This window comes from Lissotriton helveticus, assembly GCF_964261635.1.
Source record: "Lissotriton helveticus chromosome 1_1 unlocalized genomic scaffold, aLisHel1.1 SUPER_1_unloc_72, whole genome shotgun sequence".
Classification (NCBI taxonomy): Eukaryota; Metazoa; Chordata; class Amphibia; order Caudata; family Salamandridae; genus Lissotriton; species Lissotriton helveticus.
The window spans coordinates 311,757-325,970 of NW_027611717.1; the positions used below are offsets into that span (position 1 = coordinate 311,757).

General features: G+C 45.5%; 2 protein-coding genes across 2 annotated transcripts in view; one reads left to right on the forward strand and one right to left on the reverse strand.

The window, feature by feature from the left end:
- LOC144806443 (uncharacterized) overlaps positions 1–6,131 on the forward strand; it is a 34,339-nt gene extending 28,208 nt beyond the window's left edge. The window contains exon 2 of the mRNA XM_078672807.1: positions 2,796–6,131. Coding sequence (XP_078528933.1) covers positions 4,048–5,292 — 1,245 coding nt within the window. The 5' untranslated portion in view covers positions 2,796–4,047 and the 3' untranslated portion in view covers positions 5,293–6,131. The remainder of the gene's footprint in view (positions 1–2,795) is intronic.
- Positions 1–14,214, reverse strand: part of LOC144806444 (uncharacterized) — a 273,935-nt gene that overhangs the window by 228,402 nt on the left and 31,319 nt on the right. The window lies entirely within an intron of this gene.

Below are 14,214 nucleotides of genomic sequence, written 5' to 3' on the forward strand. Positions count from 1 at the left end.
TTACTTTATATCCCGATATCTTTCCAAATTTCAACGCCTCAAATTCAAGATGTTCTATGATTTCAGATGGATTTGGAGAAATAACAGCAATGTCATCTGCATAGGCTAAGATTTTACACTGCCCAATGACTGTTGTTACCGGAGTTATCATCTCCGATGCCTCTATTCTGCGTATAAATGGGTCGATATATATGGCAAACAATAAAGGTGAGCAAGGGCACCCCTGTCTAGTCCCTCTTTTTATACGGAATTGACCTGTGTTTCCACCATTCACTCGTAGAGTCCCTACTGGTTCTAAGTAAAGAGTTTGTAAAGCTTTAATAAAGCCTTGTTTAATTCCTATTCTAGCTAAAGCATACCAGAGGTAGCCCCAGGACACCCGATCGAATGCTTTTTCTGCATCAAGTAAGATCACTGCAATCGGGTCTCCTGTGACTGACGCTACATCAAATAACGTTATTGCTTTCCGTATATGGTGGGTGGTGCCTCTCCCTGGTATAAAGCCGTGTTGGCAACTACTGACAATTTTATCTATAACTTTTGCCAGCCTTGATGCCAATACTTTAGAGAAGACTTTTACATCCGCATTAAGTAGAGTTATAGGCCTATACGAGCCTGGTTCTTCCGGATTTTTACCTTTTTTTAGTATTACAACCACCTCTGCGCCCCCCCATGATTTAGGTGCTGTTTTGCCCAACTGTGCTCCTTGCATCACCTTTATCATTTCTTCTCTCAGACAATCCCAAAATACTTTATAGAATTCTATAGGTATCTGATCAGGGCCTGCTGCTTTACCAGAAGGTAGATTCCATATTGCCTCCTTAATTTCTTCTAACTGCAGCTCTCCCTCTAACCCATCTGCTTCCTCTTCCTCTATTAGGTCTATAGGAGTCTCTCGGAGATACTCCATCATTTCTTCATTGTCTTTTATAGGGTCACGACCCTGTAGTTCGTCGTCGTATAGCTTCTCGTAAAATATCCTAAAGACTTCTCTTATTTTATTCGGATCCGAATGGACCGTACCCGAAGTATCCCTGATTTCCCTCACTATGCCTGCAGCTTCTTGTTGCCGTGTTCGAGTAGCCAGTATCCTGCCTACTGACTCGCTCAACTCATAGCACTTCTCTCTTTTAGTATTATAAATTTTCGCTGCCTTACTAGCAATTTCGCCCTCTGCCTCACCTTTAGCTTTGACTAAGTCCACCCAAGCTTTTTCCCGACCCCGCCCCGAAACCACGCTGTTTTCTAGACTTTCTTCTGCCATCAGAACCTTCAGAGCCAATTCTGAGTTCCTCAACTGTGTTTGTTTCCTTTTATAAGAATTAAAACTCTTTGTTTCCCCTCGTATTCCAGCTTTAAGGGTATCCCAAACCACTCCAATTTCTGCTGTATCTCTATTAAAAGAAAAAAAATCAATGATCCATTTGTTCATATGTTCTATATACTTTTCATCTTTCAATAACTCTCTTTCAAAGGTCCAGTTTGTGTACTGTCTCGTACTTGTTTTTGTTATTATAGTGAGTACTAGAGGGTTATGGTTGCTGAGGATCCGTGGCAGCCTTTCAATCTTTGAGTTAGAAATATTAGTACTTGAAATAAAAAAATAATCTAGTCTTGCACATGTTTGATGCGGAGCAGAATAGTATGTGTAACCTTTATTATCCATTCCCTTTTTCCCCCATACATCTGAGAGAGCATTGTTTAACACCAGGCTGTGTAGTGCCTGAAATACTTTTTTTTTCCTGCCGTTATACTTTCCAAAAGAGCCCAGTCCTGTAGTCTCACATCACTGGCCTTGTTGCTAAGTGCAGGTGCTTGTACACTTCTTGCTTCGTGTTCAAGGTCCATCTTAGCTCATAAGACAGTGCAAGGCATCTTGAGCACAAGGAAAGGAGTAACTTTAGTGTCACCTTCCATACCCAAGCAGAACCAACTTCCAACCATCTCACCATTCTTCTGTTTCCAACTGTTTCCGCTTGTGTCCAACTTGACCTTTACATGCGGCCCCTCCTTGTAATCAGCAGCAGTGTGTGGGGCTCGCAATGTGTGGGGCTCGCAGTGTGTGTGGGGGGCTCGCAGTGTGTGTTGGGGGGGCCTCGCAGTGTGTGGGACTCGCAGTGTGTGGGGGGGCTCACAGTGTATGGGGGGCTCTGTGTGGGTGTGTGGGGGGGCTCGCAGTGTGTGGGGGGCTCTGTGGGTGTGTGGGGGGCTCTGTGTGGGTGTGTGGGGGGCTCTGTGTGGGGCGGCTCTGTGTAGGTGTGTGGGGGGGCTCGGTGTGGGTGGCCCTGTGTGGGTGTGTGTGGGGGGGGCTCTGAGGGGTGTTCTCTGTGGGTGTGGCTCTCTGTGGGTGTGTGTGGCATTTGCGAGAGATTAAGCTATTGGCATTGTAAATGACAATGCCATTTATTTATGTTTTCAAAACCAACACATAAATAAAAATGTTGTCATTTACAATGCCAATAGCTCTAACTTTTGCAAAGGCGAAACCGTTCCATTGTAAATGCTTGTTTAAATATCTGTTTGGTGCCAGTGCATATGACTTTAATTTCTGCCTTTGGGATTCTATGTTACAAGTCAATAGGGTGCATGTATCCTTTGTGAGCTTAATAAAATGTTGAAAATTCTATAAATCCTCACTCCTACATCCAAGTTCTCTCAGGCTACAATTCTACACTCTGCTCTGTATAAAAAACACCTCAACATTTTCAAAATTCTGCAACTCTGCATTGATTTGGCTTGTAAATTATATTTCGGGGACATTTTCATGTATTAAGTATTTAATTTTAATACTATAGGTGATTGAAATTACTGACGAAGAAAGCAAGATTTAGCACCAGGCAACTGAAGTCAGTGCCATAAGAAGGATTATTTTGAAAAACTGAAGGACATCCAGCATTCTACGTTTAAACAATTTCTAAAATCTAGGTGTGGCGAGGAAGTGGGAGCTGAGGAAAGTACTATACTGTAAGTGAAGTCTCTAATTTAGCATTTCATTAACCCAGAGCAATGCCAAATCTGTGCACACAATAACCTTCATCTAAAACATCATGTAATTCCAGAGAGGAAGCACACACTGCATAAAAGAAAGTTATAACAAAAGGTTTCTTCTGCAGACCATCAAAGAAAAGACGCTGAGAGAAGACTCCGAAGCTGACACGTTAACAACCAAAAGATTGGAAAATCACCTTTGTTCAACAACCATTTTTAACCAGTTACACAAGTTTGAGACTATCTGACTCTGGGTAGAAAACCACGACCCACTCTGCTCACTCTTGTGAAAACGTTAAAAATTCACCACTTTATTGTGTCCATAACCATCTCAGATTGTTTGTTTTTTATTGTGTACTGTTCTGTAATTCTATGTAAATCGCCTCAACAGTATCTGCTGTGAATGAGTGATATGTAAAACTGTTCAATATAAAAATGGATTAAATGAGCACAGTTGCGCTATAGGTAATGTAAATAAATCTTCGTCTTCAGAACTACAAACCTTAACTTTACACCAAACATAGAAAGGGTAAAAGGAACTGATGTTCTGAGACTCGTGATCCACAATAGTACTGTGCACGTTCTAACGCCCTCAGTTACTGCCATTACGTCAGTGCAAAAAGGTACTTATCAGTTTAATTAATAAATATCAGACTAACACCTTATCACTGCATTGCTAAGAACCTATACAAATAGATTTGAGAAAATCTTCAGTCACAAAATAAGTTGCTGCAGGATAAGCTATAACCTAAAGACTATTATCTGCTAGAAATATTTCGACAGGTGTTACAGGGCTGCTTTAAGACATATTTTGCTCAATTGAAGTGTTAAGAAGATTACACACAATTTCTTTTAGAGATAAATGCTGAACATTATCTAAACAAGCCCAACTCTAAAATTGGGTTCACTCTTACTGTGGCATATAAGCAAAAGAAAACTAAACGTAGAGATATTAACTCTAGGAATACACCTTATAAAAACACGGACTGTGAGAACAAATTCAGTGTTCATAACCGCCTCAATCAAGGCAAAATAACCTAAGTTGGGGAAAAAAGTTACATGTGCCAAAAAAGATACAGCCATAAATCTTATCTCACAGAATTTGACACAATGCACACTGGGGGAAACCACTCTCAGTGCAAAGTATGCCAAAAAAGTTTCAGGCATAAATCTTATCTCACTGTGCATATGAGAATCCACACTGGGGAAAAACCTTATCAGTGCTCTGAATGCCAGAAAAGGTTTAGTATCAAAGCGAGTCTATATCGACATGCATTAACCCACTCTGTCGAAAAACCTTACCAGTGCACTGAATGCCCAAAAAGTTTCAGCCGTAAATCTTATCTCACTGAGCATTTGAGAATCCACACTGGGGAAAAACCTTATCAGTGCCCTGAATGCCAGAAAAGGTTTAGTATCAAAACGAGTCTATATCGACATGCATTAACCCACTCTGTGGAAAAACCTTATCAGTGTGCGGAGTGCCAGAAATGTTTCAGTGACAAAAGAGCACTTACTATACATACAAGGACTCACACTGGGGAAAAACCTTACCAGTGCTCTGAATGCCAGAAATGTTTCAGTTACCAAAGCATTCTCACTTGGCATAGAAGAACCCACACTGTGGAAAAATCTTTTCAGTGCTCTGAATGCCAGAAATGTTTCATTGACAAAAACAGTCTCACTCATCATATAAGAACCCACACTGGGGGAAAACCTTATGAGTGCTCTGAATGCCACAGATGTTTCAGTGAAAAAATCAGTCTCACTCAGCATATAAGAACCCACACTGGGGAAAAACCTTATGAGTGCTCTGAATGCCACAAATGTTTCAGTGTAAAAAGCAGTCTCACTAAGCATATAAGAATCCACACTGGGGAAAAACCTTATCAGTGCTCTGAATGCCAGATATGTTTTATTCAAAAAAGCAGTCTCACTCAGCATATAAGAACCCACACTGGGGAAAAACCTTATCAGTGCTCTGAATGCCACAGATGTTTCAGTGAAAAAATCAGTCTCACTCAGCATATAAGAACCCACACTGGGGAAAAGCCTTATCAATGCTCTGAATGCCACAGATGTTTCAGTGAAAAATTCAGTCTCACTCAGCATGTAAGAACCCACACTGGGGAAAAGCCTTATCAATGCTCTGAATGCCACAGATGTTTCAGTGAAAAAAGCAGTCTCACTTACCATATAAGAATCCACACTGGGGAAAAGCCTTATCAGTGCTCTGAATGCCAAAAATGTTTCTGCCAAAAATCTCAACTCAGTAAACATGTGAGAATCCACACTGGTGAATAAAATTATCAGTGCTCTTAATGTCAGAAAAGATTCAGAGGTAGAGATGGTTTCAAGCACCATAAGAAAAAACACCATTAAAATAATTCAGTGCTCCGAATGCCAGAAAAGCATTAATTTTAAACGCAATCTCACGCTACATGAGCAGACGCACACAGGGAAAAAACATTACCAACGCTGTGAATGCCAGAAATTCCTATTTGATTGGCACAGCCTCACTAACCATAAGCGACTCCATACTGATGAAAAACCTTATGAGTGCTTTGAATGCCAGAAAAGCTGCATGAGAAAAACGCTATCTCACCATGGGAAACTCCACACTGGAGAAAATCCTTATGCCATAAAAGCTTGAATCTGAAAGACAAGAGTTATGGTTCACGAGAGATCCCACTCTGGGGAAAAACCTTATGAGTGCTCGAAATGCAAGCACAGTCTTGAATACAATGTCATTTCACATAAGAGAATTCACGCTGGACTAAAGCCATATATAGGTGGGGAAAGCCAGAAACGTTATACTCAGAAAGGAGATCTCACTAAACATGAGAAATGCATGCACATGAGGTGAAAAGTAAGGCGTATCTTGAGTTGCAGAAAAGCTTCTAACAACCTGAATTTACATGAGAGAGCACATATTGTAGTTGCAATAGGATTCATCAAGAAACACTTGCAGGATAACTTAGGCTGCCCGCATGCAACCTCCAAAGAAATTTCAGGCCTGGAAATATTTTTAATTGCAACAGAATCCACAATTTGAGTATCTGAAAGTTACAAAACGTTCAAGGTCTTTAATTTACACAGAGAAGTGTTAGTGCTTGCAAAAATCAACTAATTGCCAAAAAAAATCACAATAATAATGTCTTAAATATCCACCCAAAAGGTTTCTACTCGCCCTTGTTTCTTAACATATGACTGATATCTATTTTTCCATGATAAGCTTAAGCCTATGCGGAGTTCCTCGGTGAGGAACTCCGCAAAGTGACAAAAAAACTCTGGCTGTCTACGCGGAGTTCCACGAGCAGCGGAGTGCGTAAGGGTCATGCCGTTTGTGGTGATTTCATCCCATGTCGGAGAATCATTTGGCCCTTCTCTTCCAGGAAGTTATGGATCTCTTTGCCAAGGGAGCTATCAAACGCGTCCTTGTGCCAGAAGTAGGTCGGGGTTGCTACTCCCACTACTTCTTGGTACCCAAAAAGACATAGGCCTGCATCCTATCTTAGTCCTCAGGGACATCAACTGCTTCCTCCGAAAGGAGAAGTTCAAGATGTTAACCTTGGCTCAGGTCTTGTCTGCCTTCGACCCTGGAGATTTGATGGTAGCGTTGGACTTGCAGGACACTTACTTTCACATCCCCGTCTTGCCTGCCCACCGGCATTACCTACGGTTCCCGGTAGGCCACATGCATTTTCAGTTTACCACGCTCCCCTTTGGCCTTATCAGCCCCCCCCGGGTGGTCACGAAAGGGATGGCGGTGATCGCAGCTTATCTGCGCAGATCAGGGGTTCCAGTCTTCCCCTATCTTGACGACTGGCTGTTGAAGGCGAGCTCGCCCAGGTCGTCTCCCACCTCCAGACTACGACGGACTTCCTGTATTTGCCGGGGTTCACAGTTAGCATGCTGAAGTTGCACCTGATTCCCTCCCATAAGCTCCTTTCCATCAGGGCGATTCGGGACACAGCACAGTTTTGGGTCTATCCTCCCTAGCAGCAAGTCCAGTATATTGGGGCTATGATACCGATGTTTCAGCCTCCATCCCGGTGTTCGGTGAGAATGACCCTGAGGCTGCTGGGCCTCATGGCCTCCTGCATCCTGCTGGTGCATCATGCCAGATGGCATATACAGGCTCTGCAGTGGGACCTGAAGTTCTAGTGGGTGCAGCACCAGGGGAATCTTTCCGATGACATTCAGATTTCGGAGGGGACTGCAAGTCAGTTGCAGTGGTGGTTCACAAACCAGGATTGGGTCAACAGCAGATCCCTCTCCCTTCCCCAACCTTAGTTCACATTAGTGACGGATGCGTCACTCCTGGGATGGGGCAGCCATATGGGAATGGCGGAGATCAAAGGCCTCTGGTCTCTGGCGAAGTCCAGGCACCACATCAACCCTCTGGAGCTCCGGGCGATTTGTCTTGCACTGAAGGCAAGGAAGAGTGGTGCCGGTGTTCACGGACAACACCACCGCCATGTGGTACTGCAACAAACAGGGCAGGGTCGGGTCGTGGACCCTATGTCAAGAGGCTCTTCTCCTTGGACATGGCTGGAACATCAGGGCATACCTCTGGTGGTTCAACACATAGCAGGTTCCCTGAACGCCAGAGCGGAGAATCTCTGCCGCCGGTACATGATGGATCACGAATGGCGTTTTCACTCGAAGTGGTGCAAGGTCTCTTTTAGCAGTGTGGAGAGCCTTGGTTAGATCTATTCGCCACCGAAGAGAACGCGCAATGTCAGAAGTTCTGCGTGTTGGAGTTTTCAAGGCGGCTCTCGCTCAGCAACGCTTTTCATCACGAGTGGAGTTGCGGCCTCCTGTATGCCTTTGTGACTGTACCACTTCTGCCAAAATTGCTGAAGAAGATCAAACACGACCGGTCCCTAGTCATTCTTGTGGCTCCGGACTGGGCACAAAGAGTCTGGTACCCCGAGCTCTTGAGTATGGCCAACGATCCTATTGTTAACAGATTTCTGAAGTGCATTACTCATCTCTTTCCACCTTCTCCTTTCGTAATGCCCCAGTGGGACTTGAATTTTGTCCTCACTTATCTTATGTGCCCTTCTGTAGTAGGGGATCTCTGTGTATAGTCCTAATCTTGTGAATAGTCCCGCCCATGTGCGTGGACCCCGGAGCAATCAAAATAGTCTCTTAAGTTGTCTTCTACTGCAGTCCTGCATAGACACTTTAGAGAAAAGCAAGACAAATAATGCAGCCTAAAACTACAAGGCTACATTGGCCAGCACTTCATCTTGAACTGAAAAGGATAGCCAAATAATATTAAATTCTACACATTTTGTAAAGTTTCACATCTAGAGAATCTCCCCTTCACAAAAATCCTTTGTCATGATAGAGAGGAAGGGTTGGACAGACAAGCCCCATATGCTGCCATTATGTGTCTGGAAAAGGGATACCGTGCCTTTAAGTAACTCTCCAAAGACCCTCGGTATCCCAGGATGCACAGCCAAAGGCCTTTTACTCTCAGTTCTTTTTTCCGGCTCCTGCTAGCCGGACCCTGGAGCATTGAGCTCTACCTTTTTGGGTATATCTTCAATTTGTGAAGCTTTTCTAGTGACTTGAGTGTTTCACTCGACGTCTGGGGTCTTCCTCTTCCAGTTGCTGTGTTTTTTTCCCAGTTTTGCCACCTCTTTATTGTCGAAATGCCAGCTTCATTCGACAAGTGCCCTGGTAGGAAGAAGGCTAAATCTGACCCCCACAGAGTATGCAAACTCTGTCTCCCTTCCACCCATGTTCCTGACTCCTGTGGTATTTGTCACTCAGGGAGAAGATTCGTATCCAAGGCCTGGAACAGAGGAGACATCAAGAACCAGGTGGGACTTCTGGGCATGGAGGGACTCTGTCATCATCCTCTGCCCGTGCCTTGGCCCCTGGGGGGGCTCCCCATTCAAGAAAAGGCCCAGAAACTGCACCGGTCCCAGTCGTAATCGACATTGATGGCTTTGACTTCGGCGTCGAGAGGTATGACTACCATCTGTTCTCCTCCGACCCAGGGCTCTGGGTCGAAGCGACGTTGACGCTCGGCATCGAGGGGCAGGATCTCGAGACCTCGGATGAGGTTGACGTCGAGGACTTCACCGGCGTCGACACACCATCGACGTCGTGATGAGTCCTGAAGAAGCATGCAACACCGCCGTTCGCCATTAAGGTTGACGAGACGTTCGACTTCGAGGAGAGGAAAATCGACGTCAAGGCGAGGACGTTCGATGTCGAGGAGTTAATCGACGTCAAGAAGGTCATCGACGTCAAGAAGGTCGACGTCGAGAAGAGCGACTTCAAATAAGTCGACGTCGAGGAAGGATCAGTCGACGTCTAAGAGGACGTCAAGGCCCAGGACTGTGTCTAGTGCCTCTGTGGTGAGCGTTTCATCATCATCATCGGCGAGTCCCCGGTCGTGGCGGCACCGGCGCTCGCCCTCAGAGATATCTGCCTCCAGTGCGTCCTCCCTGAGGCCTACTCATAAGAAGAGGAGAGTTGTTAGGTCACCGGACTCTGATTATTCCCGGACCTATTCGCCCACAAGGCCCAGGACGCCTACACCTCCTGCTCTTCCGCAGCAGATTCCTCCACCACCACCGCCTCCTCCTCCTCCACCGCCTCCTCCTCCAACACTGCCTCGGCCTCCACAGCCTTTGGTTCCGGCTCAGCCTCTTCTGCCTCCGCACCCTCAAAGGCCCAGAAAACCGAGGTCAAGGTCCAGAGGGAGGCATTGCTCTCGCAGTGAGCGTAGGTCTTCGACGAGGTCACATCATCGTCGTAGTCAGGAAAGGTCACAGTCCAGGTACACGGACTCATTCAGTGACAGGAGATATTCTCCCACTTTGTCGGACTCTCCTCCTACGAGAGTGTCACCCGTGGATTACATTGTGACATTCCAGGATGTGCTGCTGAGGGGGGCAGCAAAGTTGGGGATCACATTGACGGTGCCCACTCCTTCCACCTCTGTGATCTTTGAAACATTGCAGTGCAGGCACCTCTCTCGTCCTTTGCTGCCTTTGGTGCCAGGGCTGGAGGAACCGGCCATGGAGCTGTTTCTGACACCGGCCTCGGTGAAGTCAGCGCCATCTCGGCTTCAAAAGAAGTACAGGCCCCAAGATTCTGATTCAGCGTTTTTGAGATCTGATCCTGTCCCGGATTCTGTCATTGTGACAGCGGCCAAGAAGCAGCATTCTACTGCCCCTTCGTCTACAGTTCCTCCGGACAAGGAGAGCCGTCAAATGGACTCAGCAGGAAGGAAAGTCTGCAGTACGGCTGCCACCTCTATGAAAGTGGCGAGGACCTCAGCGCTGTTGGGTCGCTATGACTGCCCTTGTGGGAGTCCCTCCAGCAGTTCATTGAGCTCCTCCCGAGGGATAGGAGAGAAGACTTTCAAGAGAAATTGAATGAGGGCATGATGGTCTCAAATCAGGTCATCAGTTCGGCGGCAGACGCCTCTCTCCTGGCTGCTCATGGGTACTGTCACGGCATCAACTTGAGACGCCATTCATGGTTGTGCCTTACCTCTCTTACGCCAGAGGCACAACAGAGGATCGCTAACTTGCCCTTCTCGGGATCTACCCTCTTCGAGACTCATGCGGATGAAGAAATGGCCTGCATGAACGCAGAAGTAAAGACACTGAAGGCTGTAGGTTTGGAAAAACCAAAGGAACAGCGGAAGTCCTTCCGCCCTTTCCAGAGGCGTTACTCTTCCCAGAGGCGAGGGCAAGGTCGCCAAGTTGGCCAGCAGCAACAATAGCAGCAATACCCGCGACAGCCCTTCGAGAAGCGTCAGAGGGGCAGAGGCGGCCACAGGCCTCCTCGCCCACAAGGGCCCGGCCGGGTCTAAGCCCTGGGGAGTTACTTCCCCCTTGTCCATTATCCGCTCCGGTGGGGGGAAGCATACAAAATTACTTGGCAGAGTGGAGAAAATTACTCGGGACAAGTGGGTGCTGAATATTGTTTGCAATGGATACAGTCTTCATTTTGTCAGCCCTCCTCCAGCAATTCCACCGGTTCGTTCAAACTACCAGCTGCGTGAGCTTCAAGCGAAGGCCGATACCCTGTTAGGAAAAAGGACGATAGAAGACGTCCCTCTGTCTCAGAGGGGAAAGGGTCTATACTCCAGGTTCTTTCTGGTACGCAAAAAGGACAAGAACGAGTTCAGGCCCATTCTGGATTTGCGACAAGCAAACAAATGGATTCGTAGGGAGAAATTTTGCATGCTGTCTTTGCACTGGATTTATCCTCAGCTGCAACGAGGAGACTGGCTTTGCGCAATAGATCTGCAGGATGCGTACTTCCATGTGCCCATTGCACTGAAACACCGGAAGTTCCTGCGCTTCCTAGTCGAAACCAATTGTTTACTTTAGGAAAATTCTGTTTGTGCCAGTTAATAGGGACTATAAGATAGGACAATAGTTTTCTTGAAGTTGTTGTGGAAGCAGTCATTGGCATGCCGCACTCTTAGTTCTTGCATATCGATTTCCCGAAGGTAGTGATAGATTGAGCTTCACCTCACCAGATAACCAAAATATTGTTGATACACACATATAACTGAAATCCCAATTGGCACAGACAAAACATGGAAACGAAAGCAGTGATTGGGATAGGACGGGGCCTAAACACTATTTTTCCTTGTCCATGTAAGATATTCCCAAATCTCCATTGATTGCAATAGGAACAAGGCAGTTGTCCCTTCTCTGACGGAGGGGGCCCCATTAGACTTGACCTTTTCCATGTGAGCAATTTTTCAGGGTGTGTGGTGAAGTGCCATCGGTCACCTAACATACAAGAGAATATGTATGGCTAACCATATAGAACTATGGCTTCTGATAACCAGGTGCCTTAGAATATGTGCCAGGGACACTGCCTGTTCTTTCCTATATTTTCATATATATATTTTTTTATTGTCCTCTCATAAGCTCAGAAGAAGATTACCACCACCAGATACCTGTAACAGACTGTCCGTTGGGCATGGTGCAAACATCATACACTTATCCATACAATATTGGGCATTTTGATTCGGGTGCACTGACTTCTCTATACCCTTAGACATATGGGGCTGACCGCTTGCAACAGGATACATGTGTAGTACAAGGGCCATGGTTTACACACCCATCACTCATTTCTACTATGAGCAATCTGATTTTCGGGTGTGCTGATTTTCCTAATGGGTCTTCTGCCCTTGGGTTTATGGCGCTGACCCATTAAAAACACATGCCAGTACATCGTGGCATTTGCATTTAACTTCGATGGAGGCCCCTCGTTAGTGATTCTATTCCACGTGAAGAACCCTGCTGCATGTGACAGAGGCACGAAAGCCTTCAGCATTTAGTGCGTGTTCATTCAGATTCATGCTGCTGGCATGGGACTACATTTCCCAAGTACACATGGTCACGTGACTGCATCAGAGTGATTCGATTATACAACCTGAGTGAGTAGCCACACACCAAATTCGGCTTTAGCTAGCCCCGGAACCTCTATTCAAATTACTCTGGGCACCGTCCTTCATCTGCAGTGGTATAACGGATTGCTGGCTCCCCGTATATAGGTATGGGTCTCTGACCCTACGTTTGTTATATCTGTAATTGTTTCTGCACCGAAGCAGCATGTTCCTTGTATGCATAAATGGGTCCCTGAACCTACCTTTTTGTTTAACTTGAATCTTTTGTGCCTTGAGCGCGTCTTTTCTTTTTTTCTTGTTATGAAAACGGAAAAGAATGTTGCATTTGTGTTAAAGATATGGACGTTTCAAAGCACACTATCTCATGTCGTAGGAAAGCTCTCAGTACACAAGTGGCAGGTGTTTTGTCTTGAAAACAAAGCACGCTGCACCCATGCTGAGGTCAACAATTTTAAGCGCATTTCCTCCATTGCATCGCAGCCTTGTTATTGCAGTGCACATCAAAGACGCCCACTGTTTTTATTTGAAGAATGTTGCATCTATGTTTAAACTAGGCAGTGTTATCATGTGCCTTACCTCTGCATATTTTGATGGGGCAGTTGCTTCTGAAACCTAAGCACGCTGTACTTGTGTGTTAGGCCAACTAGCTCTAAGAGTCTTTTTTTTTCCCCATAACACCACGTTTGCTATGGAAGTTACTGCACTAGGTTCTGCCTTTGTTCACCCTGTGCCCCCTTAACACACGCCTGTTATGAAGCACGAGCCATCAAATGCATTGAAACACAAACTTCAAGGCAGACACACGACTGCCTCTATGGTCCTGGTGTGTCTCCCCCTAGTGTTCAACACCATTACGCTGCCCGCTTGTCTCGATAGACCTTAGTGACATCTGAATACATGCTTGGGGAACCTATTAGGGACTTCACAGCCATACGAAAATACCTGATTCACTATCGCAGACACCGCCTATGAGTATTTGGATGGTTTTTAATCTACATGGGCACACTTTATCTTTACACTTGTTTGTAAAATGCCTAGAACACTTACAGCCTTCCAAAAGACTTATTTTCTTACCATGCTCACCTTCCTATAATTATTTGATAGGGCGGAGAGTCACCCTGAGCCGCATGCCACGGTGAGTTGAGGCACATTTCCCAACGTCAGGTGATTAACCCTTCTACAGTATATTGTTATTGTAGTGAATCTTGTTGTCTAAAAATTATTTTATTTTTCACCTATACTAAGAATAACAGACATTGACTATACAGTTTATGGTAGTCCCGTTCAGATGGTTTTTTATGTCCTGGACTGAATAGCTTTGAAATGTAACGCTTGGACAGTTGTTCAAATGTCTGACCTAGATTTTTTCTTATATTTCCTATGTATGTATTCTTTTAGGTACCACCAGTAAATTCACCACTCTATGTAGATTAATATGATCACTGGATGGTTTTGTACATTAAAACCCTTCTGTATACTTATATTGGTTCGTACACCATTTTCCGGTCTCGCCTGAGCCAGCGTGCATGCGCTGCTCTGCAAGCCTTTTAGTAAGGGCTTTAAATTCTGAACACACGCCTGTGTGTGTACTTTTTGTTTTTTTCATCACTAGCTATCAGCCTTTACATTTGTCTTTCTAAGAAAGACAGCATGCAATTGGCCAAAGGGGGGTGCATGTACCGCCTTCTCTCACCCCTGGACTAGGCAGCTCGGGAGCGAGCAGCAGCGCCATCTTTTTCCAGTTATACTGCCCGCGTCTCGTTGTCGCGTTAATTGGAAACAGATGGCGGTCGCGCTGGCCCTGGTGCACTTTTGCTCCA